The 27,785-nt window shown below is 51.1% G+C and overlaps 8 protein-coding genes across 8 annotated transcripts; 3 read left to right on the top strand and 5 right to left on the bottom strand.

The window, feature by feature from the left end:
* Positions 1–598: 598 nt before the first annotated feature.
* Positions 599–3,081, bottom strand: VTN00DRAFT_1014 (uncharacterized protein; the record flags this gene model as incomplete). The annotated part of the gene is made up of 2 exons (XM_069426763.1): positions 599–2,532; positions 2,604–3,081. 2 exons carry the CDS (start codon positions 3,079–3,081, stop codon positions 599–601), a joined length of 2,412 nt encoding a protein of 803 aa, XP_069291716.1.
* A 1,295-nt stretch (positions 3,082–4,376) lies between these two features.
* Positions 4,377–5,719, bottom strand: VTN00DRAFT_1015 (uncharacterized protein; the record flags this gene model as incomplete). Its single annotated transcript, XM_069426774.1, has 4 exons — positions 4,377–4,590; positions 4,665–4,958; positions 5,073–5,150; positions 5,598–5,719. The coding sequence occupies 4 exons, from the start codon at positions 5,717–5,719 to the stop codon at positions 4,377–4,379; spliced, it is 708 nt and encodes a 235-aa protein (XP_069291717.1).
* A 7,900-nt stretch (positions 5,720–13,619) lies between these two features.
* On the bottom strand, positions 13,620–17,310 carry VTN00DRAFT_1016 (uncharacterized protein; the record flags this gene model as incomplete). The annotated part of the gene is made up of 2 exons (XM_069426785.1): positions 13,620–16,406; positions 16,465–17,310. 2 exons carry the CDS (start codon positions 17,308–17,310, stop codon positions 13,620–13,622), a joined length of 3,633 nt encoding a protein of 1,210 aa, XP_069291718.1.
* Positions 17,311–17,850: 540 nt separating this feature from the next.
* Positions 17,851–19,191, bottom strand: VTN00DRAFT_1017 (uncharacterized protein; the record flags this gene model as incomplete). The annotated part of the gene is made up of 2 exons (XM_069426796.1): positions 17,851–18,253; positions 18,326–19,191. The coding sequence occupies 2 exons, from the start codon at positions 19,189–19,191 to the stop codon at positions 17,851–17,853; spliced, it is 1,269 nt and encodes a 422-aa protein (XP_069291719.1).
* A 242-nt stretch (positions 19,192–19,433) lies between these two features.
* On the bottom strand, positions 19,434–19,790 carry VTN00DRAFT_1018 (uncharacterized protein; the record flags this gene model as incomplete). Its single annotated transcript, XM_069426807.1, has 1 exon — positions 19,434–19,790. One exon carries the CDS (start codon positions 19,788–19,790, stop codon positions 19,434–19,436), a length of 357 nt encoding a protein of 118 aa, XP_069291720.1.
* Positions 19,791–20,002: 212 nt separating this feature from the next.
* VTN00DRAFT_1019 (uncharacterized protein) lies at positions 20,003–21,456 on the top strand (the record flags this gene model as incomplete). The annotated part of the gene is made up of 3 exons (XM_069426818.1): positions 20,003–20,144; positions 20,207–20,321; positions 20,376–21,456. The coding sequence occupies 3 exons, from the start codon at positions 20,003–20,005 to the stop codon at positions 21,454–21,456; spliced, it is 1,338 nt and encodes a 445-aa protein (XP_069291721.1).
* Positions 21,457–22,766: 1,310 nt separating this feature from the next.
* On the top strand, positions 22,767–24,230 carry VTN00DRAFT_1020 (uncharacterized protein; the record flags this gene model as incomplete). Its single annotated transcript, XM_069426830.1, has 3 exons — positions 22,767–22,925; positions 23,496–23,980; positions 24,161–24,230. The coding sequence occupies 3 exons, from the start codon at positions 22,767–22,769 to the stop codon at positions 24,228–24,230; spliced, it is 714 nt and encodes a 237-aa protein (XP_069291722.1).
* Positions 24,231–24,269: 39 nt separating this feature from the next.
* Positions 24,270–27,090, top strand: VTN00DRAFT_1021 (uncharacterized protein; the record flags this gene model as incomplete). The annotated part of the gene is made up of 4 exons (XM_069426841.1): positions 24,270–24,280; positions 24,451–26,461; positions 26,527–26,626; positions 26,681–27,090. The coding sequence occupies 4 exons, from the start codon at positions 24,270–24,272 to the stop codon at positions 27,088–27,090; spliced, it is 2,532 nt and encodes an 843-aa protein (XP_069291723.1).
* Between the last annotated feature and the right edge of the window lie 695 nt (positions 27,091–27,785).

Genomic DNA, 27,785 nt, shown 5'->3' on the forward strand with positions numbered 1-27,785 from the left:
AACCGTAAACCTAAAGCAGTCTCAAATACAAACAAACCGGCAAAGACAGGTACCAAGAAATATCCAACAAACTGATGGCCGCCACACCCTGTTCTGCGTTTTCTCCAAACCATGTAGTCCTTCGCCGAAAACCGAGTCCCGACCTTTGACCCCCCCGTCTATGTGCAATGCAAAAGGAAACTGGGAAACGAATGTTCAGAAATAAAACGAATGCCCATTTCCCAACCCTCCTTTAAACCGAGAGACCGAAAAAATCCATTTTAAGAACCTTCGCTGAGAAATGAACAAAGAAAGACGAGCGAACGAGATGCGATGCAAAACCGACGACAAAGGAAAGCTGGAGCATGACCGGAATGTATTAAATATGTGATAAGGGAAAAAAAGACATTGCATGCATCGATGCAAAAAAGCAAAGGAGAGTCGTCAAATCATATAGGAACCTTGATCGAATGGCTATAGAGAAAGGAGAACAGGGCGGATGTTCCTTTTTTTTTCTTAAAAAAAATAAGCTGACCCATTTTGTTTGCGAACTGACTTTCGAAAACCGAGTTGTGCTGAACGATCCAACTCGAGACTGGCAATCTAAGGCTTTTCAACCTTAAGGACGTTGAGCCCCTGTTTTGGAGGGAAAAAGCGAATATGACGTCCTGGTTTTCTTCCCGTTGGACCCCTTGTCCTGCATCCTCGGGCCATCGGCCTTCACGGCAGCAGCCGACGTTTCAGTCTCAACTGCTGACGCTGATTTGGCACGATCATGAGTCAGCGCGGCGTGTCGCAAATCGGCAGCATCAAGGCTACTGTCACTGCACGTAGCCTTCAGGCTCGAGTGCGGGGCGACGTTGCGAGCGAGGCTCTGAGTTTGACGATGGTGTGAGGACGAGTTCGGATAACCAAGCACCGGAATTGATTGCTCGACAGATCCTGAATTCTCCGGGAAAGTGTATTCGCGGCTGCTACTCGCGCTGTGTACCAGTTCCGGCACGCTGATCGTGGAGACCGAGGAGCGGTGTTTGCGGACTATCGACGCTGCACGGGAGAGGATCATACTCTCCTGGGAGTTGCACTTGCTAAGAGGCGAGCAGCTGCTCCTGGGGGAGATGGGATGGTCCAAGGACTGGGATCCCCTTTGCGAGTAGAAAGAAAAATGGCGGTCTGACTCCCCATCAGCCGCAAGGTACTCTTCATAGAGAGTATCCTGAGTCATTTCTTTCCCCAAGGAGGTTGATGACAGAATGTGGGCATTGATTGGCTTGAAATAGTCACCCTGCACCGGTTGCTTGGATCCAGCGATGAATTCAACCTCGTCTGCTGAGGTCAAGGGAGTCACGACCTCGTGGGCTGTAAACAATGACTGAGTAGAACCATGCTCCAGTTCCGGTGTTGGGAGGCCGGAAGGACTCGTGTAAAGTGGATTGAGAGCTCGGTTTCCGTCGCCATCTTCCGGCTTTGTGAGGGAGACGCCCGGCACAGTGCTGTCTCTCTCGTCCACAGATGTACGATCCCAATCAAAGTTGCAGTTCGACTCTGCAGCATGCTCGTAGCAATAGTCGATGTCGTCATCCCACGATTCAGAAACATCATTTAGGATAGATTTCCCACAAACAGGATACTTCCTCCGGAGGTCTTCAGCCTGCGGAATGGGGGATTCTGGAACAGGACGTGGTAGAGTTGGCGAAGCCAGTGAATCGGCGAACCTGGCCGACATGACACGAACAGACAGATGCGAATTTTGTGCACTTGGGGTAGACGGGGCCGCTGCTGCGGATTTAGGATCCAGGTGGGAGGAGTGAGACGTCGATGGCCGAGAGCTGTGCTCCGGACTTTCATGCCAGAAGGTTGCCTCATCCTCCTCTGGTACATCCTCCAGATCCGGAATCATAGATGACCTTCTGGTGTTCCTCACACATTCATCAGCAGCGATTGCATGGCCAACGTCAGGCCGAAAGAGATCCACCATGTCTAGCCGCCTCAACGAAGATATTTCCGCCTCATCGTCACTGGTTGAATATACGAAATCAGGGTATGTCTGTTGCGTATGTAGCCCGAGAAGTTCGTCAAGTGCCGGAGGAGCCGGTTCAGAAATATCAGAGTATGCCTGTTTGGAGGATTTCCTCGGCGGAGGAATAACAGATGGCGACCCAGGTGCTGTCTGATACCTCGACGCTGGACGCGAAAAGTTTTCAACGCCGCGAGAACCCCCCGTACTCCCAGAGTTCCGCCGCGATGGAGACACTGGTGCGGCGGCACGGGGAGATACTGGTGGACTTACAGCGGAGGTAGGCTGTGGTTCGTCCGTCTTTGTGGCTGATCCGGTGTTCCATAGATCCTCCGATGAGAAATTTCGGAAATGAATATGCTCAGCCCGGATTCCTTTGAGCTCTGTGCCAGGTTTCTGAGAGGCCCGAATCGCTGAAAACTCGGTGACTAGTTCATTCCTACTAGCATTATCCAACGCCTGGAACTGAGAGGGACTGGTATGTGTGAGGTGGTGGAAATCGAACGGGTCGGAAATGATGCGTTTAAGTTGTTCATCTATATTCATGACACGGTGAGCAACATAGTGTCCAGATTTAGGATATGCGAAGGCGATAATAGCCACTTACGTGCATCGCTCTGTCGTGATCTGTGACTTCGACTGAAGAATTCCAACTTTTGCCTCTCTCTGTCCCCTTCATCCTCCTCGTCCAGAGTGGCAGATATGCTGAATTTGCTTCCTTGGCGTCGGAGAATTCGACTTCCGCGAGAGAAGAATGCTCTCGTCCTCTCTGTCTTCTCCGCAATTGAGATGCCGGCAGTGGAACCGGAGCGACCTTCTCGGGAACGCAGTGACGACGCATCGGTAGATGTCATGGAAGACGCAGGAGACTGGCGGGAAGACGTAGAGGTAGTAGTGTTGCTTCTAGACCGTCCGCTGAAGACGGAGAGCCGCCTCGGACTTTGATGAGCGTTTGCGCTAGACCTTGACCGGATGTGCAATGAATGGTCCGGATGATCGTTTGATGCTGTTGTCGAAGGTCTGTATCTCGGATCATGTTCATCTCCCCATCGAGCACCCGGAAGCTTAGCAAACGACGACGACATGGCGAGCAATTGCGGTTCTACGTCAGGATTTCCCCAAAATTGGAGCTGTAAGCGAGCAGGATCCTATGCTTAGAACCTTATATCATGATATCATGAGAATTCGAGTTAGAAAAAAGTGAATTGGAGAGAGTGACTGGATTTGTTTGTTGGTCTTTGGTGACGCAGAAGCAATAGGAAGGTCTTCGAAAGAATGAGTTGTAGTAACTAGGATTTAGACTGGACGGTAAAAAGAGGGACTGTTTGCACTGAAAAAAGAATGTACTCCGCACTCTGGACGGATTGATGGTCCAGAACAGGGGAAGAGGAGAAAATACACTCCGTCGGAGAGTTGGAATGGTAGTAGCACGGAGTAGTAAGGAGGGACCTGGATGCTTTTAGGGCACAAGGCTGGAGACCGTTGGAAACGCTTATTTTGAGAAAGGAGTGGAACCTCCACTGGGAGACGGGGCGAACGAGATAATCTTCGAACAAATGTTTGAGCAACGCCAGTCCCGCAGATGTTGGAGAAGATCTCAGACCTTCGAGAACAAAAAACAGATGGATGGGGACAGTAATGGCTTTATTCCCGCGCTTGTGTCTGATGCTGCAAGCATCTTTTCTTATTATTATTGTTTTATTACTGCTTTCCTCATGCACGCAAAAGCGACGAATCGCACAGACAAACTGCGGCAGATGTTCTGCCGTGCTGCTGATCGCGTCGCCAGTCTGCTAAACACACGAGAGCAGCCCACCATGAGCAGGTTCCGGGGAAGAGGCTGACGGCGGCCGTCAAAGCAGCCAACTAGCGTCAAACCCAAGAGCGACGGCGCGAATGTGCTGGGCCGAACTGATCCAACGCCCTGGAGCGCTTTGAGTAAGTATCGACGGCCCGGTGGGCCGCGGCCAGGGGCTTAGCGTTTGGAGCGAAGAAGCATGCGCGCAGGAACCATGATGGTCTTAGCAGCAGACGCGTTCCACAGCCTGTTTCAGCCTCTCAGTTCTAGCACATGTCTGGAGCTGCCGGCCTCGGAGGGCAGCAGCAAGCTCAGGTCACGATACTGCCAAGTCGTCGATATACCGTGTAACACACTGCGAAGAATCCCTCCTGCTCCATTGTCCACGGTACCGCGGTAGAGAGAAAAACAACGGTGGCTGGGCGGATTCAAAAGCCTTCACCGGCCGGAGAGCAACTCCGTATTGGCAAAAAAGTCGTTAGTTACTAGTGTCGAGTGATGAAGACCAGGGACCCAGGTCTTCGCAGCGTGCCTGGCAACAAGCGTCCTCTCTCCGAAGGCTGCACAAAGGAACAGATAATATTATTGCGACTTCTGCGGTCCAGGAACGGCACGGTGACCTATCAGGTCGCTTGGGGCCCCTGGACGACGGTGCTGGCGCGAGGCCGGGTACGATGATGGCTGACTTGACGGACAAGCAGCAGTGGGGGTTACAGCTGCGGAGGTCTTTTTCTCAGTTACTTTGTACGGCGTAGCCTCGCCGACCCACGACCCTGGCGGATCCCGGTCGGTTTCCCTAGTTTGGGCGTAGCATCCACGTCGCTCTCCTCTTGTCCAAGGCACCAGATTCGAGCCTTACATATCACCAACAATCGATAGATCGGACTGGAACGCATCTGCCTGCGCCGTAGCCAGGCCACAGAGTGAGCTGGGAGTGGCGGGATTATTAAATGGGCAGTGCCCATCATCCAGGCGTGCTCGAGCGTTGTAGCTTCGAAGCGGACCTGGTGTAAACTGCGGACTCCATGGTTACGACCTCTCTCGTCCCGGATAATAATGGCACGTGAGAGACGCAGATGCTCCAAAGAACACTGTTGTACGGAGTACAGGACCATGCGGAAGTGGGAGGATCCTCGCATTTGTTCCTGTGTCTTGGGGAGGTCCCTGCAGAGAACCACAAACCGCGAACCGTGTCTGATACAAGGCCTCACTCTCGACGGCGCCTCCTTTGGGAAGGTTAAGTTAAGTTAATCCTGCTGATGACCGGTAAGAACATACGGGAGGACCATGACGGAGGCCAGAGAACTGCGTACGGAGTAGAGCTGTGCTGCCATCATCCACTGCCACGCGGTGTGACTGTTTAGAACGTCGTGCTTCAGCCTTCCCAGAGATACATGCATGGAGACCATACGTCGGGATTGCTCAATCCCCTCCACAGCCGTGTTGCCAGGCTATCAGTCATCAGCAGCAGCTAAGCGACCAGGATGAGATGTATCTCTTATGACGTAGAGAGGACAATGGACTCTGGATCATCTGGAGAAGGGCTCATATAGACTGTCGATAGTGGCATCTTGGAGATGGAGCTGGAGACGACCCGCCGGTGGGTTAGCGATGGTGTAGCAGTCGTAAGGCGAGAGAAACGACGGGGCCTCGCCGCATCGGGGAAGTCGGGGACGTGCAACGCTGACAATGATGATCGCGCCTCGCTTGCTTTTCCAATGAATAATGATAAGGATAACGCAAAGCGATGACTCGCAGCCATCCATGGATCATCTCTCCAGGGTCTCCTCCACGAAACCGTACGGAGTTGCGTCGTCGGTGGAGAACCGCGCGTGAAGGTTAAACCCCTCGATTCTCGAAACGCCCGTCGGCTTTTTGGCCGCAGCCGCGCAGATCGCGCTCCAGAGTAAACACTGTTTCTTCATGGCTTCAACGGTGCTGTTGCTACCTTCGCCGCCACGTGAAGACTGCGTGATACCTCATCTTGTCTTCTTGCTCGGTCACCGCCGGCCTCACGCTGGTTACACCGCAAAAGGCGGCCCAGAAGCGTCGTCAGGTGGCTCATGGAGCCCACACGGACCTCTACAGGTTTACGAGTTTACGAGATGCGTCTTTTTTTATCGTCGACTTACAGCGGTCACCGTTGAGCTAGAATGGAATGCCTACTGCACAATCGGTCTTTGACAAAGCTTCGGGACTCCAGAGGTCCTCTTTCTGTGAATCTTTTTTGCCCATTGGCTGTTCTGAAGACTCGAAATGCCCCCAGACTGCTGTGACTGGCCAGCATGTATACCCCATTGCGATGTTTTTTCCAGCCCAGCTTGCGCCCAATTCGCCGAAATCTCCCATTCAGAAGCATGCATTGATTCGTAGCATCCACAGACCCGCTAGTTGACCGTCAACGGTTGCATTTTAAACGCGGACCGCCGGAGCAGACTTCCCCTCGGACAGCAGCGCCTCGTGGAAATTTTCTCCATGGCCATGCTCACTTCAGGACAGACCATTCACCGTACCCAGCCTTCAGGATCAGATACGCCGCACGCAGCACCTCCCACGCAGATCTCTTATCCCGATCTCAGGTGTGGCGTACAGTGATACCCACGGGCCAAGGCGGGTCTGCAGCACGGCACAGAAGCAAAAACTCTTATCCAGCCAACTACGCAGTACACACCAACGTACCTGCGCACGAGGTACCTCTACTGTCCCCTCTTCCACCTACGCTGTGTGCGGTTGTTACGGTAGCTACCGACAGCGGATCGCGCCGATGGCACAACTTACGTAGAGACGCAGTTCTGAAAGCACACGTTATGCCCACGAGGATGGCCAAAACAGCGGACAATTGGATACTGTCCTCTGTTTTCCCATGATTGATAATCACCATTGGATAGCTTTGGACAGTTTGTCCTGCAGGTATCCTGACCCCATCCGGTAGGAAAAAACCGGGTACCGTCCCTCGGTATTTTCCTCAGGTATCTACTGCGTGCAACAGTGGAGCATGCAGTCCCAAGGACAAGGACAGTCCACATTGCTTGGGTCCAGCACCAGGGATCCAAAATCACAAGCGCATCTATCGCTTATTGGAATGATTTTGGCGTCTCTGTTGTTGGTCGCGCGGTTACTGCATATGTTGAGATAATAATATCGAGGGGCAAAACCAGCTCCTCCCTACCTCTTGAAAGCCATTATGGAGCAGAATGAAACACTTATCTTTTTATAGAGAGGAACCAGAAATCATATTTGAACAGGTCAGAACTCGACCTTGTTTCTATTATTATTCCTTCAGAAAGAGGAACAGAAAACCCACACGATTTTCCTGAGAGGTGAATAGTGCCACAGTGGAACGCATAGTTGAGTGGTTCGGCGAGACCGGGGACACCCTTAGGTACGGTGCAGGTCACTGTGCGGTCCTCGCAGCAAAACAGACGAGTCAAGTTTCAACTTTCCACAGAAAATACGAGGCCAGCTTCTGGTGATACAGGAGCTGATCCATCGACGGGATATGTACCTGAAGAAGTTTCATGCGCAGCTACCGCCATATTATCATTCTGCTTCAGCGTCCCTGCCTGACTCCTGAAGATCATCCTGATCTAGAACGTGCAGAGCCTAGCCGTAACTTTCCCTTCCCAAATTTCCTCGCCCGCTGATCCGCCCATCGGGAGCCAAGGCTCACTAGGGATGCCGGCGCTCCGAGAGGAATCGCTCCTTCACGTTCTCCACCAGCACCTGCATAGGACGCGCACGTCGGTGATCTCAGTTCAGGAACAAACAGCGAGGTTGGTAAACGTGTTTTGTTTCATCGCATGCGCACGTGGAAAGAAAGTCTGTTTCGGACCTTTTTTCTCGAGCGTGATCTTCTTTCTCTGCCTTTTTGATCTTTGTGGGTTTTGCGATTTTGAGAGCTCACATTATTATTCTCAGGATACATCATACAGACGGAGATTCTCCGTAGTCGAGATTAACACAAAAGGACAAGTTTATCGAGTACTATTATTATCTATCATCCACTAAGGCAGATAAACCTGCCTTAGGCCGCTGGGAGAAACCGCCGCTTGAACGCTTCTGACTTCATCTGCCCAGTGCGTTTGTTCTGGCCCCCATGGACCATCAATGCTCTACTCCCTACTATTTACTGCGTAAATTTCCCCCTCAGACAGACCATTATTAGATAGACTCATACATAGACGCCTCTCTCTCTCGACCGAGTCGACTTCCCTCTCTCCTGATCGACTGCCTATCATTCTCGGTGACACGGGAGCAGTCAGTCTCTAGTTCTCTGATGGACTGCGGGGTTGCCGGGGTTCTTCGTGGTCCCCCCTCCCCCTTGGCTTCAGCGGTCATTGTTCGGGCAGTTGAAAGCGTCAATCCCTTCGGTTCTACCCGCGGTAATGTCAGCGATCTGCCTGCCGCGGTGTACAAACCCTACTAATGTCCTAGAGCGCCATTTAGGCGGGACGTTTGGATTCCCGTTTAAAAGAAAGTCTCTGCTAAAAGGAAATGAGTGAAATCATGATTACCTAACTTAGAACTATCGATCAAACAGCAGCGGACGGCCGCTCGGTATTTCGTCCCAGTAAAATAGAATTGACGTTTACCACTCAGATCATGTCCAATAACGCCGTTGAAATATCGAGTATTTTCTTTTCCGCATCTCTATCCATAATACCCTTTTGTCTTCTCTTCATGCATGGTAATATAATTATTTGTATTCTAGAAAAAGCAACATTATCGACATGTAGCAGCACTATCGCTAAATAATACTCTTATACTATGATAATATACCACCCATGCACCTTAATCTGCCAACTTTAGATATACCAGATCCCCTTTGCATTTCCCCTCCCCCGTGTTTTGTTGGGAGCCTATATACTACTCTGGGGTCTTTTAATTTTTGATTTCTTCATGGCATCTGCTCTGTGTTAATTTGCTTCGAAGAAAAAAACAATCATTTCCTCAGAATCTCGGCATTCGAGAAGTCTACGTCGGTAGCGAACGAAAAGTTCTAGTGGAAGTTTAATGGAATATACCTTACCCCGCAAACGCAGGGGAAAAGAAAACCGCGCGGGATACAAAACTCTGGTTTCGAGAACACGGCCGATTTGATAACAGATTGGATCGATCCTTCATGGATGAACCTTCTCTCTCTCTCTCTTTCATCCTTGACGTTGTTGCAGTTTTTCCTCAAAATGCTGACTATCCTGCTCATTTTATTTTTCCCAGGCTGACCAGGCTTGACCTGATATGATCAAAAAGAACCCTGATCGCGGACCAAACCTTTTTTTATGAGGTAGAGACCTGAGGAGCTTCCTGCATAAATTGTTCGGAGAATGAATGGATGTCTGCGGTGCAGGTTTCCCTTTTGGGGTTATGACGCAAGCTGTTTGATAATGCAGACTAGGTACTTAAGTAAAGCCTTGTCGATTAATTTTATCCGGTCGGTCGACAGGGATGTATGGATTAACTACTAACCCCGTGGAGAGTTACAACGGTTACAACCATAATGGAAGCTCTTGAGATCTACATATGTATCTCATCATCTTGATTGACTGATTGATCGAGTATCCTTGTAAGCAAGTCGCGATGGGACTAAGCCTTCGTGACGGCAGTTTCTATCCACATATAGTATGATATGATGGTGAGCAATTGGAATGCCAATGCTACTACCTCCTTCGCGGCGCCATGCTGACCTCAGATAGCGTTCTCTCTATGATCAGTCTCCTTCGTACAGCATAAGCCGTACTACCCAATCTTCCTGAAACAAAATATCGCGATTAATTGTGAGAAGGATCAAGGTGATATGGTCTAACCTACGATATGTCAACAAGGCAAAGAAAAAAAAACAAAGGAATTGTTTCCCCTGCCACTCCGGACATTTTAGAACGGTCTACCTCATATTTCCTTTTCGGCTCAATGTCCAGTCGTGGTGTCCTTACAATAAACAGAAGGGAAGTTGTACAATGGATATGTAACAGTATGCATTAGGATGATCGCTGTCTGTCTGTAGTCATAGAAAGGTGCCATGCCTGACGATCATAGGTGACATCTTCATGCATGACTACCCCTGCGACTACTGCATATTCAGGTCCTACGGTTCCAACGGGTATTTCATACTCAAAATGGCAGCTGTCAGTTCTCCCTCGTTTCTATTGGATCTCAGCTTGCGTTAAACGCCTAATTACTACTACCTATACCATTTTGGAGAACGAAGAGGTACTACGGAGTAACGGAGTACAGCAGAAACGTCATTATCACTTGTCAGTAGATAGTGACAGACCCCACGACCCCGCACTCAGCACAGGCCTCCAGAGCCAGAAGAAAGAAACCCGAGACGAACACGAAAGCCTGTTGTTGTTAAGATTCTTCGTGAATCAAGATGAGTTATTTACCATATGCGGTTCTACTATAAGTTCCGTCTTTCTAGACCAATAAACTAGTGGCTTCCCTCCACGTTGACCTGCATAGCCCCCGTTCCCCACCACCAAATAGAACTTGAAACAACCATCACGATATAGTTCGCGGGGACAAGACACGCAAAAACAAGAGGCTTTTTAGTCTGTAGTAAACTTTGGAGAAGAAGCGCTCTAGAAATTTCCAGCGCTTCCATCGTCTTTTCTTTTTTATTTCCTTTTTTCCCCTTCCGCCGGCGCTCGAGCCTTGAGCAATTCACACACCGCTGCAAGCCGCAGTTATCACCCCACGAGGTTGGTGGAGAATAGCCCTATGGATTTATATTGCGATCAACCTGATTCTAGAACTGAGAGAGAGATCAGCTGCTCTTTGATCCAGTCCACAGATTGATCCACGTGCGATCTGTGTTCCTTTCATCCATACCCTCATTTCAACGGTGATCTACATCCATTGAGGTATCTGTATATTGCATGTGAAACGGAAGAAAACGAAAAAGCGAACGGAAGAGATGGTTGCATTGGCCCCCACTGCTACAGCGTTCGTGGTGCGTCATCCGTCCATGGGCGATGTTGCATGGAGTACTACTCTGTACAGAGAGTAGGTGCCTTATCAATGGAAAAGTATCATGCGGAAGGAGAATGACCATTGAGATCTCCCTCTATGGAGGAATGTGTTATACTACGTTATATTTACCATGAAGAGTAGTAATAAAGTGCATCTGCCTGGGTAGGTAGTAGGTCTAATATGTACTCAGAGTTGACGCACGTATCTGTCACGGAGTGGCTCCTAGGGAGCATTCTAGGAGCCAAACCGCTGCGCTACCGGCAAAAGACTAGGATACGAAGCCAACGGCTTCGTACTGCTCTCGCTTATATAGCTTCTTGCCACGCCGTCACAGTATCGCTAAAAGGAAATGTGAAAGATAAGAGCACGACGTGAAAGAATTTATATTTCTGCCCTGAATGGCCCCAGATTCTGATAGTTGACTGAGAAAGACAATGTCAATACTTTGCTAATCACTGACAACGTCATCTAAGAACTTAGTACTGAGTACTTGCGTACAGTATTATCTCCCTTCAAATGTCGGCACAACAAAGTTTAAACGTCTTCGTGGCTCTGCTTCCAATACTGTTGTAGACAACAGCAGCATACATGAAAAATGCTCAACGTCAGAAGATAGTATGGAGTACTTGTTGAAGAACACCACTGGGCAATTCCTGTTCTTCTGCCACAACTAGTGCTATATCGCTATCGGCGTGATCTCGCAGTACTACTCAATATTTACCCATTCAGTTAATATTTGCATCTTTCCTTGGCGTATATTTTATAGATGGTCCTACATTACTGCATTCAAGGTCTTGGATATTGTACAGACACTCAGACCGTCTACATTTTCATTCTGATTCCAACAGACCTAGAAACAACCGCGAGAAGTCCGAGCTGACTCATGACTCAACTCCACTCCTATCATGACATCAAAAATACATTTTCGTGGTCCATTTAGCTGTATGTTCACGTAAAAGACACTGAAAGAAAAGACAGCAAAAGACGAAACAGGTAAATAAAAATTCATGCCAGAATGACAAGGCTATTGCAGGCCATTGTCCACAATCGCATGAATTACCACAATATGAGCAGACTTCCTATTTATAGAGATTGATCCTCCAAAGGGTCGACCGTCCTTTCTCCTGCGATACTTTCGATATCGGAAACAGCCAAATCGAATTGCACTGGAGGGCGCCCCCCTGCCTCTCCAAGCGTCTTTCTTTCACGTTCACTCTTTCATGCTAACACTGCTTCCCATCTGAATAGGGCCTTTGACAGCACCGTCTTTCAGATTTCTTGCAGCTGCCTGGATATCAAGATTCATTCCAAGCATGTTCTCCACTGACTAGAGTTCTATCTCACGAGGCCACATTTGCTTCTTGAGTCTTGGAAACAGTGTATCTCACCATGGTTCTCGTGGGCATCCCAAGCGCTAATTATCAGTGCGATGGGGCAACTGTCCCTTGTCGAACCGTTACCCCCGTGAAAGACATTGATTGTCTGCCAAGGCGTTCGTTCAATCATCGAATGGACTTTCTCTCTGTAATTGCTCTCTCCTGAAATAAGATGACCGGGTTATTGGCAGGAATCGTATGAGATGACCAAACTAGCCAGTTCGGAGTCGATGAAATTCGATTTGGTACTGGATAACCTTGCTAACCAGGTGCCTGTTGGTCCTCAACAATTTACACTCGTATATACATACATGGCTCTTTGACACTGTCGGATCCGATACTAGACAGTAGAGTCATTATAGTTCTATTCATTAATGATCAGTACCAGCTTAAAAATGGACTAGGGGAACCCACATAAACTGATATCAAGCTTCAATTGTTTTTCTCTGATGAAGTCCTTATTAATTATATGGTCAAGGACACTGGCAACAGCTGTTTTTGTGGAATTATGCGGTTTAAGAGCCATGATTATTATTATATAGAAAAAGAGCAGTCAATCGAGAAAAAAAAGAATTTGGCAGGGAAAGAAGATAAGCAACAAATATCTCTGACTATCGCAAATCCAGAGAGCGGAAGAAACAGTCCACACAGTTCCACCCGCCAATGCAATCTCTCGTTTACGGTTCTCGGTTCTGCTCTTGGTGGGACAAAGTAGATGTGGTTATATATATATATATATACACCAAAAAGCAAACATTTTCGACCCGAAGAGTTGTAGTAATATGTTTCCGAAAATCGGGCCAGATCCGCAATGTATATAATTATGTATTGGATTCATCTGCAATGGAATGTATGAGACAGGGGCAGGACCACCAGGGGCTTTGGCCATCTGATTCTATAATATAACTCAGACGAAGGTCAACTTGCTCAAGTATTTCTTTCTAAATGTGGCGTATGAATCGAGTCATCACTCTTTACCAGCCCATGATGCTGGGCTAGGTATGACTGCGATGGCACGATGTGCCACGACGGACGGAAGAAGAGGTGAAAGATGATAAGAAATAGACGCGATGCCATGTATTAGAGAGGTAGGTGACTTAGCTATAGCATTCCAGATAGTGAAGGCCCGGTTAACCCCCTCTCACCTTCACCACTCTATTAGTAGGTGGCAACTGACTAAACGGGACAGAAGGTAAGTGAAAGGGATTGACATTTGTACAAATCTGATTTGGTAGTTCATAGGATTTTCTAAAGGAAATCATACATGCTGTGAAAATAGAGAAATGAACTTCGGTATCCCCATAGACGCCTGGCTACTTGCTGTCTTTCAACTATGCTACAAAAGTGCTTGATAAAATAAAAAACAATTAGCGGCCATCCTACAACCCAGACGCCTCAAGAACAGGGTATTCAAATGAATAGCTTTGGGTTTGTTGGAATACAAGTGCAGGAGCATGTAAACGGGAGTATGTGGTCGACTTCACTCTTCATTACCCTCCTTCATCTCTGTGTCCTCGTTACCATTTTCGGCAGCCTTGTCTTCCGCCTCGTCACCGGACTTTTCATCGAACAGTCCGTCGACATCATCATCGTCCTTTGCGGGGGGAGCTGCTCCGGTCTCCTCGTCGTCTTCATCTTCGTCATCGGAGATGCGGCGCGTCACCTTCCGTCGACGGTGAACAACGCCCTCTTCCTCATCTTCGCCATCGCGAACGTCACGCATTTCCTGGTCGTTATCGGATGCCTCCGCCTTGAGATCATCGCTTGCTGGAGCGGCAGCAGCACGATCCTCATCGCTGTCCGAATCGACCACAATCTCACTGCTCTTGAACTTGCTTCTATCCTTCACGGCGGATCGGCGTTCCAGTCGTCGGCGCTTCTTAGGCGCTGCCTCGCCATCGCTCACAGCGCCGGGTTCCACGCTCCGGCTCTTTCTGGACGGTTCCTCATCGCTTTCAGCGTCTTCCGTCTTCTTCTTCCGCTTGGAAGGCTTCCTCTTTCTCTTGACCTTTGTGCCAGTGTCCTCGTCGGTCGTGAGCTCTGCTTCTTCCCTTGCTCGTTCTTCCTCGGCGCGCTGCTCCGCAAGTCTGCGGGCTTCTTCGACCATCTGTTGTCGCTCTTCAGCGATCTTCCTCTTCCGCTCCTGCTCGGCCTCCTGTGCCTTCCTGACTTCTTCCTCCCGTTTTCGGATCTCTGCCTCACGAGCTTCACGAGCCTGCTGGAGCTTAGCGGCGTTCTTCTCTTCATATTCTTTTTGGTTTTGCAGGGCACGCTCAAGCTGTTTGCGGATGGTGTTCCGACCCATGTTTGCTCGTTGTTCCAAGGCGCCTCGAGGATATGGCGGATTCTTCGCCTTTGCAATACGATCGAAGGCCTCAATTGCTTCATCGAGGCCGGCGGCAGCCTCCTGCACATCCTGCAGGGTTCTCTGAGTCTCCGGCAGACTGTAGACCAGAAGAGCAATCTGATTTTGGACGAAGGCGATGTTGAACTCCAGGTGAATCTGCTCAGGCGCCACTGAACGCGCACGCTGGGCATAATCCAGGGCGGTCTTCATTGCGGAGATATTCTTCTCCTGCTTTCCCTTCAGGAACCAAACTCGTCCAAGGCAGGCTAAAATCTGCGCGTCTCGGGCACGGTCCTTTGAGAGGGCTGCTTCATAATGTTCGATGGACCTCGAATATTGTCTCAGTTCTGCGTAGACATGACCCAGATTGAGGTAGACGCTGGCATCCTTTATAGCATCACGGATTTTCGAGAAAATATGAACTGCAGCGCTGTAGTCTTTCTTGTCATCAACAAGGGCAATGGCAATTCCTTGAGCGGCGTAGGCGTTCTTAGGATCGAGCTGAAGAGCCTTGTCAAAGAACTCCACAGCTCGCTCGTACATCTTCCGTCTCTTTTCCTTCTCCTGCTCCGTCTCACGTCGCATGTCTCGAGCAGTAAGAAGATGAACGTTACCCATTCCAGTCAAGGAGTATCTGTCGTGCTTGTCGAAGTGCTGCAAAGTATGCTTGTAATGACGCTGCTCGTGGTCCTCCGCAAGGTTTGCGACCCTCCTCTTCGACTTGCTAAGATACCATCCGAAAAGAGCACGAACTTCAAGGTTCGTGTTATCGGTCTCGTACAGCTTGGCCATCTTCTTGGGGCCCTCATCCGTAGGGCTTTGCCGCAGAGCAATGTACGTTAGTCTTGCGCTCGCCTCAGTATAGTCGCTGTGCCGCTCCAAAAGACCCTCATAGACCTTCTTTGCTTCTTCGGGCATATCGGCAGCTTCGTATGTGCGAGCAAGGTTGTAACTAATAGTTGTAACGAGTGCATCGGTATCGTGCTCTTCCTCTTTCTCTTGCGACTTCACGCAAGCGTTCAGAGCGGTCTGGAACATGTTCCTAGCCTGCTCGATCTTCTCGGACTGATAGTAGAAGCAGCCCATATTGTTGAGAAGCTGAGGAGGCAAATGCTCGCGCAGAACCGCATTCATGGTCTCTTCATCTTCAATATCGTCGGGTCGGTCCTCCTCAGGTATCTCGGCCAGCTGCATTTGCTCAAGCTGAATGAGACACTGCATGCTCTTTTCAGGAGCGATACTCTCATACAACCGAGACAGGTAGACCAAGACAGACTCATCCGGAGAAAGCTTCTTCTTCTCATCCTTCCACAAAGCGCGGACGGACTCGAGGAGATTGATGGCCTTCTTGGCTTCGGCAGACTTGTCTTCTTTGCTGCCGCTCCTCTGGGCTGCAAAGACTTCCTCCGCCAACAGTGCACCCAGCAGGGTCATACACTCCGGATTCTTCGTTTGCTGAATGATCTTTTCCAGCCGGAACTTAGCGCCATCGTAGTCCTTGTTCTTGACCTGCATCTGCACCGCACCAAACTTCGCGGGAAGATAGCCTTGGTCGGCGCCACCTCTGGCCTGGTCGGATCGGTTGTAGTACTCAGAAGCCTTGGCTGGGTCGCCATCGTAGTGCTCTTTCCGCGCGAGTAGGTACCAACCGTCGCTTGCAATCGGCATGACATCGGTCAATTCGATGGCCTTTCGCGCCAAGGTCTCGACGGTGGAATATGACTTTCGAAGGAGGAAATAGCTGCCAAACAAGGCGCAGGTCATCGGATACTCCTTATCCAACTTGAAAGCCTTCTGAGTGTACTGGGTCATAGCCAGCTTGTATAACGATCCGAAAGCCGGATCCGTGGTAGCATGCCTGGAGCTATCGTAGAGATAGTAGAGCGCAAGAAGGATATTGGCGACCTTAGAGTCTGGGTTCTGTAATGCATGTGTTAGCTATGTCAGAACGCACTGTAGACTGGTTGTTTGAACCTACCAAAGCCAACGCTCTCTCCCAGGCCACCTTCGCTTGATCTTTGAAGCCAAGCTGCCACAAACAACACCCGATGCCGATCCGCGGATCAGGATCCGTCAATCCAGGCATCTTTGTCAGGACCTTCTGATATCCTTCTAGCGCCTCAGCGTATCTTCCCAGCAAATATTGCGCCCTTGCGCGACCAAGGATGGCCATGATATTCCTGCCACCGAAGGCCTTTGAGGACTCGTCGAAGCATTTCAAGGCTTGTCGCAATGACTCTACCCTCTCAGAAGTGTCGACAGCACCGGGCCGAACAGGCTTCGGGGGATACAGAGAAGCACGCAGCAGGGATAAGACGCCTCGAGTAAGGAACAGGGGTGGAAAAGCGGGATTCAGCCGTGACGCTTCGTTCAAAGTTGAGGTCGCGAGCTGTAGATAGTGGTCCTTCGTCTTAGCCTCCGAGTAAAGCTGACCTTCCGGAGCCACTCTGGGCGCCTGTCGGCTCTTGAGCATCAAGAGCCAGGAGACCCAACCCAGCAATCCCAGCTTCTCCTTTGTTGCGCCATGGGAGACGGAAGCCAGGCCTTTGTTGAGGATATCGATGGCATGGTCGATCTGCTTCTGTTTCGCATACGCAAGCGCAATTATGACCCAGAAGTTCTTTGCCGCCTTCTCATTCTCCAGCAAGGTGCAGAGCTCAGTGGGATCATCTGGCAGCTCTTCAAGGCTGACTTCGACCTCACTGTCAAAGGTCGAGGCGGGGATATCAATGGCAGAAGGAATGTCGGAAAAGCGAAGGTTGGCGAGAGAAGTGTGAGACGTAAACGATTCGCCGTTCATGTAGCCATTCTGTAGAGGCGCCATGATGCCGTCGTAGTAAAGACGCCTGGAGGCTCACCGTGTCGCGACAGGTCCAAGATAAGGTGCAGGAAGGATTTGGCAATCTAACTCATGGTCATTAAGCAGAAAAATTTGGAGGCAGACGAAATAGAAGGACCCTGCAAGAGATAGGCCTGCCTCTGCAGAGGATCCGAGGAAGCTTCTGTGTTGCAGCTGGGAAGGGAGAGGCGCGGTGGAAGAAGCTTGCAGTGTTCGCCGACCGGTCCTGAGGACGGAGGTTCAGCCTGGACCGTCCGGCGCACCGCCACCGACGCCACACCAGTCTCCGAGCTAGGACAAGCTGTGTATAGCTTTATCAATGTGAATATGCAGAATGCAGATATTGGTCAATCATTAAATACGATACTTCATTGAGTCGTCTTGTTCTGCCATTGGGTAAGGATAATAATAACAACAATAACAAAGCATGGCAATACGCCACTGAGTCCTCCCTCTCCTCTCATATCCCGCTAGGAGTGAATTTTCAATGTATCTACCACGCACCCAACATGAAACATTACCAAATCATGCAGCATTTCGAGCCCTGGAATCCCAAAGCTTGAGCAACTTCAACAGCGATGCGACTGCAGCAAGGACCGCGAATATCTGCCCAGCTTCTGTCCAATGCGCCAGTCTGACATCGGTCTCTACATAGCCAGCAGATGCCGCTGATTTCTGATCATCAGACACACCGCCGGAGATAGAGCCTTCTAACTCTGTGGGAAATCTCCCTTTCTCGTAGAATTCCTCGAGCAGCTGGTCTTTCTCCACCCATCGGGCGATAAGCCACGCCTCGAATTCCTTCTGATCATCCAAAGGAATCTCTGAGACGGCAAAGCGTCTCCAGTGCATGTTCACCGACTTCGGAGGCCGGCCCTGCAGATAAGTCGACCGCAAAGTAAAGTACTGATCGGGATAGCTGCCCTTCCTGTTTCGTGGAATGTGAATCTCAGCCTTCTCCACAGAGGGGAGCAAGGGAAAAGTTGTGAGGGAAGCTTACGGTGGTCCTTCATAGCCGACGGTACAGTCATACAGCCAGTCAACCGTCCCCTTGAGTTGTTGCAAGCAGAAAAACAGACCGGTAGAGCGGGGGAGGAGCACGTGTTTGGTCTGGGGAAGCCCTTGCTTTCGGCTGTATGCGTCGCTTGCTATTTTTGTGTTGACGGACAGATTCGTCCCCTCTGGGTAGATCAAGAGCCACATGGGATCGAGGGACTGCGATCCTGACATAGGGCCCGAGTGCCTGGTCTTCAGCTTCTCCAGACGATGTTGAAGCCTAGGCTTATCTGACAGCCATTTACGGGCCATGAAGATAAAGCCATAGAACATCATACCCTGGCCAATAATGGGGATGTACTTGAGGGATTCCTTTAGGATGATGTAGATATGGCCATGCATCCGATTCGTATACGCAATCCACCAGAGGTAGAGCCAGTCCGTGTATACCTGATGGTTAGCGATCAACACCATGCGCTCTGCAAATTCGGTCTTCAACCGCCCGTCCTTTGTAAACTGAAGTTGGCCCCTTATGCTCTTGTCCCCGCTGACTCGAACCAATGTCGGGCAGGCCCATTCAGTGAGCGCGGTAATGACGATCCCAAAGCATTGCTTTGTCCAAGCCATGTAGGCGTAGTAGTAGTTTTTGCTTATGAAATATAGCGGGGCCCCGATCAACTGAGTCACAACAATGCAGACGCAGCAGCAGTTGAACCATGTCGAGAGGAGGAGCGTCCGAAAAAGCTGCATTGGTATGCCATGCTTCAACCGCTGCTCCGCCCCTTTTTCCTTCCGTTGCACTCCATTGGGGGTGGTCCCCTTGTCCGAGGAGGACGAGGACTGGCGCTGTCGAAGCTCGGCACTCTCCATCACGAAGGTGCTGTTGTCGTCTACAGGAGAATTATGGATTGTATTTCGTGCGGGTCAGATTCTGTTAGTCTGTTAGCACCTGTCCGCCGCCATTCTAGATCGGATGATGTGGAACTGCGCCAGAACACGCATAAACAAGCGGTGATCTGGTGGTGCCCGTGTATTAGCTCGTGGGGCGAACTGACCTTGGTCCAGTAGCCATGTGTTAAGTGTAAGTCATACAACGGCCGGTATAGGTAGCTTCAGGAGGCACCTGAAGACGGAAGGGAAGAGGAAGTAACAAAGAGGAGCTCCAGGGCCGGGCGGCTTGCCCGGAGACGAACAGAAGATCTCGTGGCCATCAGCCTGGAGCTGCCTGCGTTGCCGGTGACGTCCTTGGCACGGGACTCGCCAGGTCGCAGACCGCAGACGTCAGGCCCCAAGGCGGTGTGCTTCTGCCTCGCATCCCCCGGACGAAGCTTGACCGTCCGGCCTCCAATTGTCGATGGGTTTTTTGTTGGCTGTACGCTAGACAGTCTCCAGTTCAGCGTCGAAAGATTCCCGTATTCTCGTCTGCACGGCGATGGGAGAGCCCTAGAGCCGTCTCGCCAGATAACCATCGAACGTGCTAGATACCCGCAGCGAAAGAAGGTCGACACAGCTTGCCGGAAATGGCAGCTCAAAAAGCTACCTTCTAACCTAGCCTAACCGAGCATGCATAGGTCGATCACGACTCCGGACAGTCCCTCTCTCTTTTTCCTTTTCTGCTAATATACACACGGGCCATATAGGGCTCATTGCTTGCAGTCACTGTACAGCATAGCTGTTCACGATGCACATAGCTACTCGACTCCGTCATTGGCGCGGACCGCCAGGACAGATACCATGGCGTCGGATGCTCTCCGCATCCCCATTGCGTCATGAGATTAGGGATATACAAAACCTCCCTCAGCGTATTATTCCAAGATACCAAGGTGTGGTTAATAAGTCTTGGAGAGTTTCCGGAATGATCACTGATGTATCTTCGCCGAAACAGAATCCCGAGGCAGTGATCTTCTCTCTCTTCAGTGGCCAGCGCCTCCACGAAACGTCCTGATTGTAAAGAAGGAGAATGCGCCGGAGGTGACCAGGTCTCTCATTGAATTTGCCAAGTAAGGAGAAACCCCTGCGATTCAAACAATGTCCCTCTAACCATTGTTATCCAGTCATATAACATCTACATATCCATCGATCGGCATCATTCTAGAGCCAAAAACCGCCGAGAAGGTACACTCTTCTCTCCCCTTTCCTGTCTATACAAATACAGCTAGTGAAGACCTTTGTACTGTGTCACATGGCAAGGTCGACCTAGTGATTACCCTCGGCGGAGACGGGACAATCTTGCGCGCATCCTCACTTTTCGCGACATGCAACAATGTGCCACCCGTCCTCTCTTTTAGCATGGGCACGTTGGGATTCTTGGGGGAATGGAAATTCGCAGAGTACAAGCGTGCATTTAGAGAAGTATATATGTCTGGCGCTGGAGTTGGTGACCGCGCATCGATCCTGGAAGATCCAAAACCAACCGCAGCGGATGAGCGGACCGAATCCCAAATGGGCCCTACTGGATGGTCATCGGTGCGCGGAAAGTCCATGGGCTCTAGTCGTGGAGCTCGCATCCTGATGCGCAACCGTTTGAAGGTTGGACTCTACACCCCCGAGGGCAAACCGGTCAACCCTAAACGGGACGAGATCCAGCGCGAGGGCAAGACCGCTGATAAAAGGGTGTATGCAATGAACGAGGTGCTCATCCACCGTGGCAAGGAACCGCACTTGGCTATTGTGGAGATCTTTGTTGGCGGACGGTTTCTTACGGAGGCTGTGGGTGATGGTATCATCATCTCGACACCTACGGGGAGTACAGCGTACAGCCTCAGCAGCGGAGGTAGCATTATCCATCCTCTGGTGCCATCCTTGCTGCTGACTCCCATCTGCCCACGGAGTCTGAGCTTCCGGCCGCTGGTTCTGCCTTCCAGCACACCCATCACGCTGAGACTGAGCCCGAAGAACCGCGGGCGGGAAGTGGAAGTGAGCATCGACGGGGTGGACATGGGGCAGGGCATGTCAGTTGGTATGGAAGTCCGCGTGTGGGACGAAGAGATCCGGCATGGTAAGAACGACTGGCACGGGGGCGTTCCCTGCGTGATGAGAAGGACTATTGGGGTTGGGGAAGCGGACGACGGCTGGGTGGGTGGACTGAACGGGTTGCTCAAGTTCAACTATCCTTTTGGTGAAGAGCAGCCATAGGGTGGTCAGAGCAGCCGTCTCTGTCTGAGGAGGGCTGAACTTGGTGAACGATGACGAGGAACGAAATACTTTACAATGTGTACATATATATTCATGATATCCCCTGCATCTGCATGTCATATTATGTGGTACATGAGGTCAATGATATCAGAAACTAAGTCTGGACCAGAATCAATCTCGAAAACGTCGGGTCTAAGCCACAGGAGCTAAATCGGGATCTGAAGCCCTCAACAACGCTATGGCTGAGACATGAGGTTCGGGAATCTTCTGTATTATTTACCTAGCATCCAGAGACTACGGATAATTTAGATGTTTTGGCGCCATATCATATCATCACAGACCATTGGTATCACGAGGTGGGTCCCCAGCAATTGGGCCATTTTTGGCCAGGTACCCGCAGGAGATCGCTTCTGCATTTACCCTGCATGGACGGGTCTGCATATTCTCCGGACAGAGTAGTACGCAGTACAGATAGACCTATCTGGTTAGGTTAGGTACCTAGGTACCTAGGTATGTAACTACCAGGTTTGGTCAGATGAACGAACAGTATTGGCAACTACTGCGGAATTGTCGGGGATTTCTTGTCGCACCAGCCGGAAAACTGAAACGTCGAATTGGGTTTCTCGTGCACAAAAAATTTGCCAGTAGTAGCAAGTTAGCTAGTTAGATAGCCACTACTGGAGCTTTGATACCTCCTAGTTCGGCTTTGATATTCCGGACATGGGACGAACGAACGAAGAGAGAGGGAACTATACTCTATACTGGAGGGACACCAGGGACTTGTGGCTGAGTAGGTAGTAGTGGTAGTAGTTCTCCCGAGTTAAGGAGGCTCCATGGCCCCCCCCATATGGGCACATGATGATGATGGCATCATTTGACAATCCGACGGCTGTGGCACGCAGCGTGTTGTCGAGAGCTTCGGAGCCGGCCTTTTTTGGCAGGACGGACAACTCACGGGAAGCCCCACAGCGTCATGATATCGCGCGTTTCGGTCGCGCGTGTTCGTTTTTCTGACTCGTTTACGGAGTACCTGGTAAGTTTTTAAAAAGCGATCGGCCGCGACTCCGAGGTAGAAACGGCATGTGAATTAAGAATTAAAATTTAGGACGGGTTGCGGATGAGGGGTAATCAGAAGCAGGGGGGGGTGTGTGATGATGTGATGGTGGAGGATCTTCAAAGGGAGAGATAGGTTAGGTTAGGAGGTAACTTTTGACATGTTTCGCGTGAAGAGAGTTGAAAGAAAAAAGGGGTTCACAAGGTTGAGCCCGGAGAGTTTAGCTTAAATGGATATTAACGACAACTAGCAGGCCATGTGGAAAGAGTCTCGGAAAACGAAAGGCTGGAGCCGTTTTCCACCGTTTTGTGCTTTCTCCTCTACTCGACTTCGGCACGGACCCCGATTTTCCATCGGCGGTTCAGGAGTGGAACAGCCGGACGGTCTGACGCTAGCGCCGTCCCGCCAGGCCAATGTGCGGCCGCCGTGCGCGAGGATGGAGGGGGTGCCGCTGGCCATCAGGGGCGTGAGATCTTGTTTATCCTGGAGAGCAAACAGACGGGTTCCAAGGTCGTGAAGTGTATCATCCGCGGGTTCACGTTGGAAGCGCAGAGGGCGTGGGAGAGACGTATGGCTGACAGGCGCTGTTTTGTCGAACTAGTTGGTATCATCGTTATTTCTTGTCGAATCGATAAGCCCGGAGCTTAGAAGTTAGGGGCGGGAAAGGGTCCTGCGAACGGGATGGAGAAAGAGGTGTCTGATATCTGCTGTCCCTTGCCGGCTCTCCTGAAGTCTTAGCATCTCCGTCCCATCCCATTCTATAGAATGAGGTTCAACCTCTGGTGGCAGGAAGCGACATGCTCAATTTGATCTTTAGGTCGTCCAGAAGTCGTTAGCAGCCACTGCACGTCGAGGTGGCACACCGGCAATCTGGTTGACGGCGCCAGATCATTGGGCTCGTCTTTCCCCCGAGCTCTGCTTCGTCCCCCTCTTGGTCGTCCCCTAGTCGACTAGATCTCTCCGCCGTCTCCTGCCACTACTATAGTACTTCTCCGTACTCCATCCTGTAACCACCTGCCAGGAGAACAGCAACACGGAGCTGCATACTTCAACGGTTGAAGGACAACACCTGCTCTTCCTCTGCTGGCATTGTCCCGCCGCCGCCCTCCCGTCACGCTCCTGGAGCCCTCCCCAGATTCGCGCGCTGTCTGTGAATGCCCGCCGCGTGCCCTTCAGTTGTAGAGCCTCCCCGTTTCCCCTCGACCGCTCGGGATCCGCGCAGGTGAAACCTCTTGTTGCTCTCCCACGTCTCCTCTCCCTCCTTTCACTTCCCGTCTCGCTCTCGCTCCAACAACCTCCCCTCCTCACCACGAACGACGGTCCCCTTCGTCAAAGCGCGTGCTATCGGTCGTCTGCGGCTTGGAGGAGTTCATCCAACAACGTACAACGAGGTGCTTCGAGCCGTGCTCCCTCAGGCTCGGAGTATCCTCGCCAGTGCGAGGACATTCCCTGCCGACACTCCCCAGCCAGGTAAAGCGAATCCCCAGACTTACCCCTCTGCGATCTTCACATCTCCCCTACATGGCATGGCACACAATGGCATCTTTCGACATACCTGGACCTCTATTCAAACAATCGCGCATTGTTACCACCTCTCAATAGGGCTGTAGCCTTCATTTGGCTATCCAGATGCTGACTGACATCCTGCAGTGTTACTTACGCCCGTCCACTCGTATCCCTCGTTCCTGACCCCACCATATCTTCAGTTCTCGCTGTTTAGGTATTTGAAAGTCTACAGACAAAAACAATACCTTACAAAATGGCTGGAAAGTAAGTTGGTCTTCTATTGCCGGAGCTTGTCTGTCAACGTTGATTACACGTGTGCCTGCGGAGATCCCATTGTGTTACCCTGCCTTTTGTTGAGATGCCAGCTGTATTTCTTGAGATACCCCGCACGGTATACAGCAAGTTTCTCGTCTCAGACGCTAACACTTCGGCAGCATGTACTCATCAGAACCATTCATGAACCCAGGCCCTGCTCCGCGCCCTCCAACCGACCGTCCGCGCATCAACACGAATCCCAACAACATGGCTGGGTCTTTCGGCCAGATGAATCTCAACTCCCCGAGCACCCCGAATCTCTCGATCTTTCCCAATACCAGCACCGTCTCTCTCTCGCAGACCAAGACCAACCAGAGTGGCCAAGGTGGTGTCGCCGTTATCAAGGAGGGATACGTCCGTTGCAAGGAGGACAAGTTCCTGGCTAGCTGGAACCAGCGTTACCTTGTTCTGCGCGAGTTCCGCCTCGACTTCCTGAAGAATGAAACTGGCAAGGTTGTCCTCTCCATTCAGCTCTCTAACATCACCGGGGTCACCCGTTCCGAGGATTGTAGGATGGCCTTCGAAATCACTCGCCTTGCGAATCCCAAGGACGCCACTTCCAGGTCCGCGCTGATTACTCGCGACGTGCCAACAAAGACGATCACCTGCGAGGTGAAGAACGATGACGAGATTTACGACTGGATCGACAAGATCTATGAGCGCTGCCCCGGAATGGGAGGCGTCAGCAACCCGACGAACTTCAGCCACCGCGTCCATGTTGGCTTCGATCCGCAGACCGGTGCCTTCGTCGGTCTTCCATCCGAGTGGGAGAAGCTGTTGACCGCGTCGGCCATCACCAAGGAGGACTACAAGAAGAACCCCCAGGCGGTCATTGAAGTTCTGGAATTCTATTCCGATATCAAGATGCGCGAGCAGAATCCCGAGTACTACTCCAGCATGGCCCCGACCCCCCCTGCTTCGAGCCCGAAGTCGATGCAGTCTGGAAGTGGATCAGTTGGTAGCTCGGTCGCTCCTCCAAGGCCCCTGCCGCCAGCCGGTGCGCAACGTCTAGACGGCCACAGTTCCGGTACTTCTTCCCCCAACCAATCCCAGCGCAAGCCTTCGGACGCAGACCGTTCGCATGAGCAGCAGAAACAGTTGGAACGTATGAAAGAGTTAGCTGACCAGGAACGCCGTCGCGTAGAGGAGGAAGCCCGTCGCCGTCAGGAGGAGCAGAACCGTCTCGAGCAAGAAGCATACAATGCATCCCTTCCCAAGACTCGCGTGCCATTGGCCAAGCAGGAGCTCGGTGGTTACGGTGCATCTGACAGCGATCCGTCCATGAACAACCGGTACAACCCAAGTCGCCCGGCTCCCAAGGCCCCCGGTCAGCCGCACAAGCAGTTGACTGCGCAGCGTCCCGCGCCATCACCTCCAACCGCCCAGACCAACGGCCACAAAGCTGGCGAGTCCCACTCTACGAATGGACAGGCGACACCACGTACTCCTGACCACCACCAGCCTTCTCCGACTTCTCGGACCCAGACGCCTGCCAGTCGTCCGCAGAACAATGGCGTCAAGACTCCGCAGGCTCAAGGTCCTCCTCCCAGCCGTCTCCCGGCTCCAGTCCAGACTGTGAAGCCTTTGAACATTGCAAACAAGCAGAACGTGAACAAGAACAATGTCCCCGACGGCGTTCGTCAGGCGGAGGCCGCCCTCACCAAGAAGGCCGAGCCACGGAAGGAGGTCCGTATGTCGAACATGACCGAGAACGAGGTCATGGAGAGACTCAAGGCGGTGGTTTCCAAGGACAACCCTACCGACTCTTACAGCAAGCAGCGTAAGATCGGACAGGGTGCCTCTGGATCCGTGTATGTCGCACGTGTCAAAGAGAACGCTACGTCCCCGGTTGCACGCGAGATTTACCGTACCCATGGTCCTCGGGGACAGGTTGCGATTAAGCAGATGGACCTCCGTAGCCAGCCGCGCAAGGAGTTGATTGTCAACGAAATTATTGTCATGAAGGACAGCCGTCACGCGAACATCGTCAACTTCCTGGACTCGTTCTTGCAGGAACAGAACCAAGAGCTCTGGGTTGTGATGGAGTTCATGGAGGGCGGTGCTCTCACTGACGTTATCGACAACAACCCCGTTATTCAGGAGGATCAGATTGCCACCATCTGCCTTGAGGTTAGTTTTGTCAAGTCAACTATCTGGACAGATGTGAAAGATACTAACTGGTCTTTTTCCGTCAGACTTGCAAGGGCTTGGCGCACTTGCACGCCCAGAACATTATCCACCGTGATATCAAGAGTGACAACGTCCTTCTTGACCGTGTTGGCAATGTCAAGATCAGTAAGTGCTGTCAGACTGCCTGGTGTTTGTAACAATGCTAACAGTTGTCTTCAGCTGATTTCGGTTTCTGTGCCAAGCTCACTGAAGCCAAGAGCAAGCGTGCCACCATGGTTGGCACTCCGTACTGGATGGCTCCGGAAGTCGTCAAGCAGAAGGAGTACGGTCCGAAGGTCGACTGCTGGTCGCTTGGTATCATGGCGATCGAGATGATCGAGTCTGAGCCGCCGTACCTCAACGAAGAGCCACTGAAGGCGTTGTATCTCATCGCTACGAACGGTACTCCACGTTTGAAGAAGCCGGAGAAACTCAGCAAGGAGCTCAAGTCTTTCCTGAGCGTGTGTCTCTGTGTCGACGTGCGCAGCCGTGCCACCGCGGAGGAGCTGTTGGCCCATGAGTTCCTGAAGATGGGATGCAGCTTGGCCAGCTTGGCTGAACTGCTCCGTTGGAAGAAGAACAGCCAGTGAATGAGAGATGAGGACGGTGAGCTTGAGGAGCCGGATAGACGAAGCTGACTGTCAGCGACCGTCGGTTCTGGATCCACGAGCTCATCGAACTCAGGTTGATTCCTGCCTTGTCTCTTGGCTTGCTTCCCTTCTCGGTCTCAGCTTGATTATCGGCCTTGGAGATCATTCTTCTGAGCTTTGGCCCCCTGGTCTCTTACGTGGTTTCATTTCAGCCCGTCATATTCCCCATGGTATCTCCCTTGTGACCTGCATTGCAAACAGATTCCCCCCGGTATGATATCCAAATTATACAAGTTTGTCTTTCACAACTGCAGATATGGCGTGGATAGTATGGCGTCTCAGCTGGCTGGCTTCTTTTTTTTTTCATGGGATATGTTTACTTGTCCTTTTCTAGTGTCTATTATTCTATGTGGAATGGTCATATCATCAACCCCTGCCCCTCACCACCTCCCCCTTGTCCTGTGATGCGGATGCTACGCTGTTCTTGAAACGTTATGTTAGCGCCCGCTTTACTGTGCGATAATTGACGAAGATGAAAACATACACTTTCCCCGAACTTGAAAACACCATTTGTCACAAAAAAATAACCCATACATTTTCAAATGCTCGAGCACCACACTTCTACTGGTACAATGTGGCTGTCGATTAGGTAATGAGTTGATGATAAGATAATTCTTCCTGGACTGGATCATAGT

The sequence above is a fragment of the Thermoascus crustaceus genome (genome assembly GCF_041956765.1).
Source record: "Thermoascus crustaceus strain CBS 181.67 unplaced genomic scaffold VTN00scaffold_1, whole genome shotgun sequence".
NCBI classification, from domain to species: domain Eukaryota; kingdom Fungi; phylum Ascomycota; class Eurotiomycetes; order Eurotiales; family Thermoascaceae; genus Thermoascus; species Thermoascus crustaceus.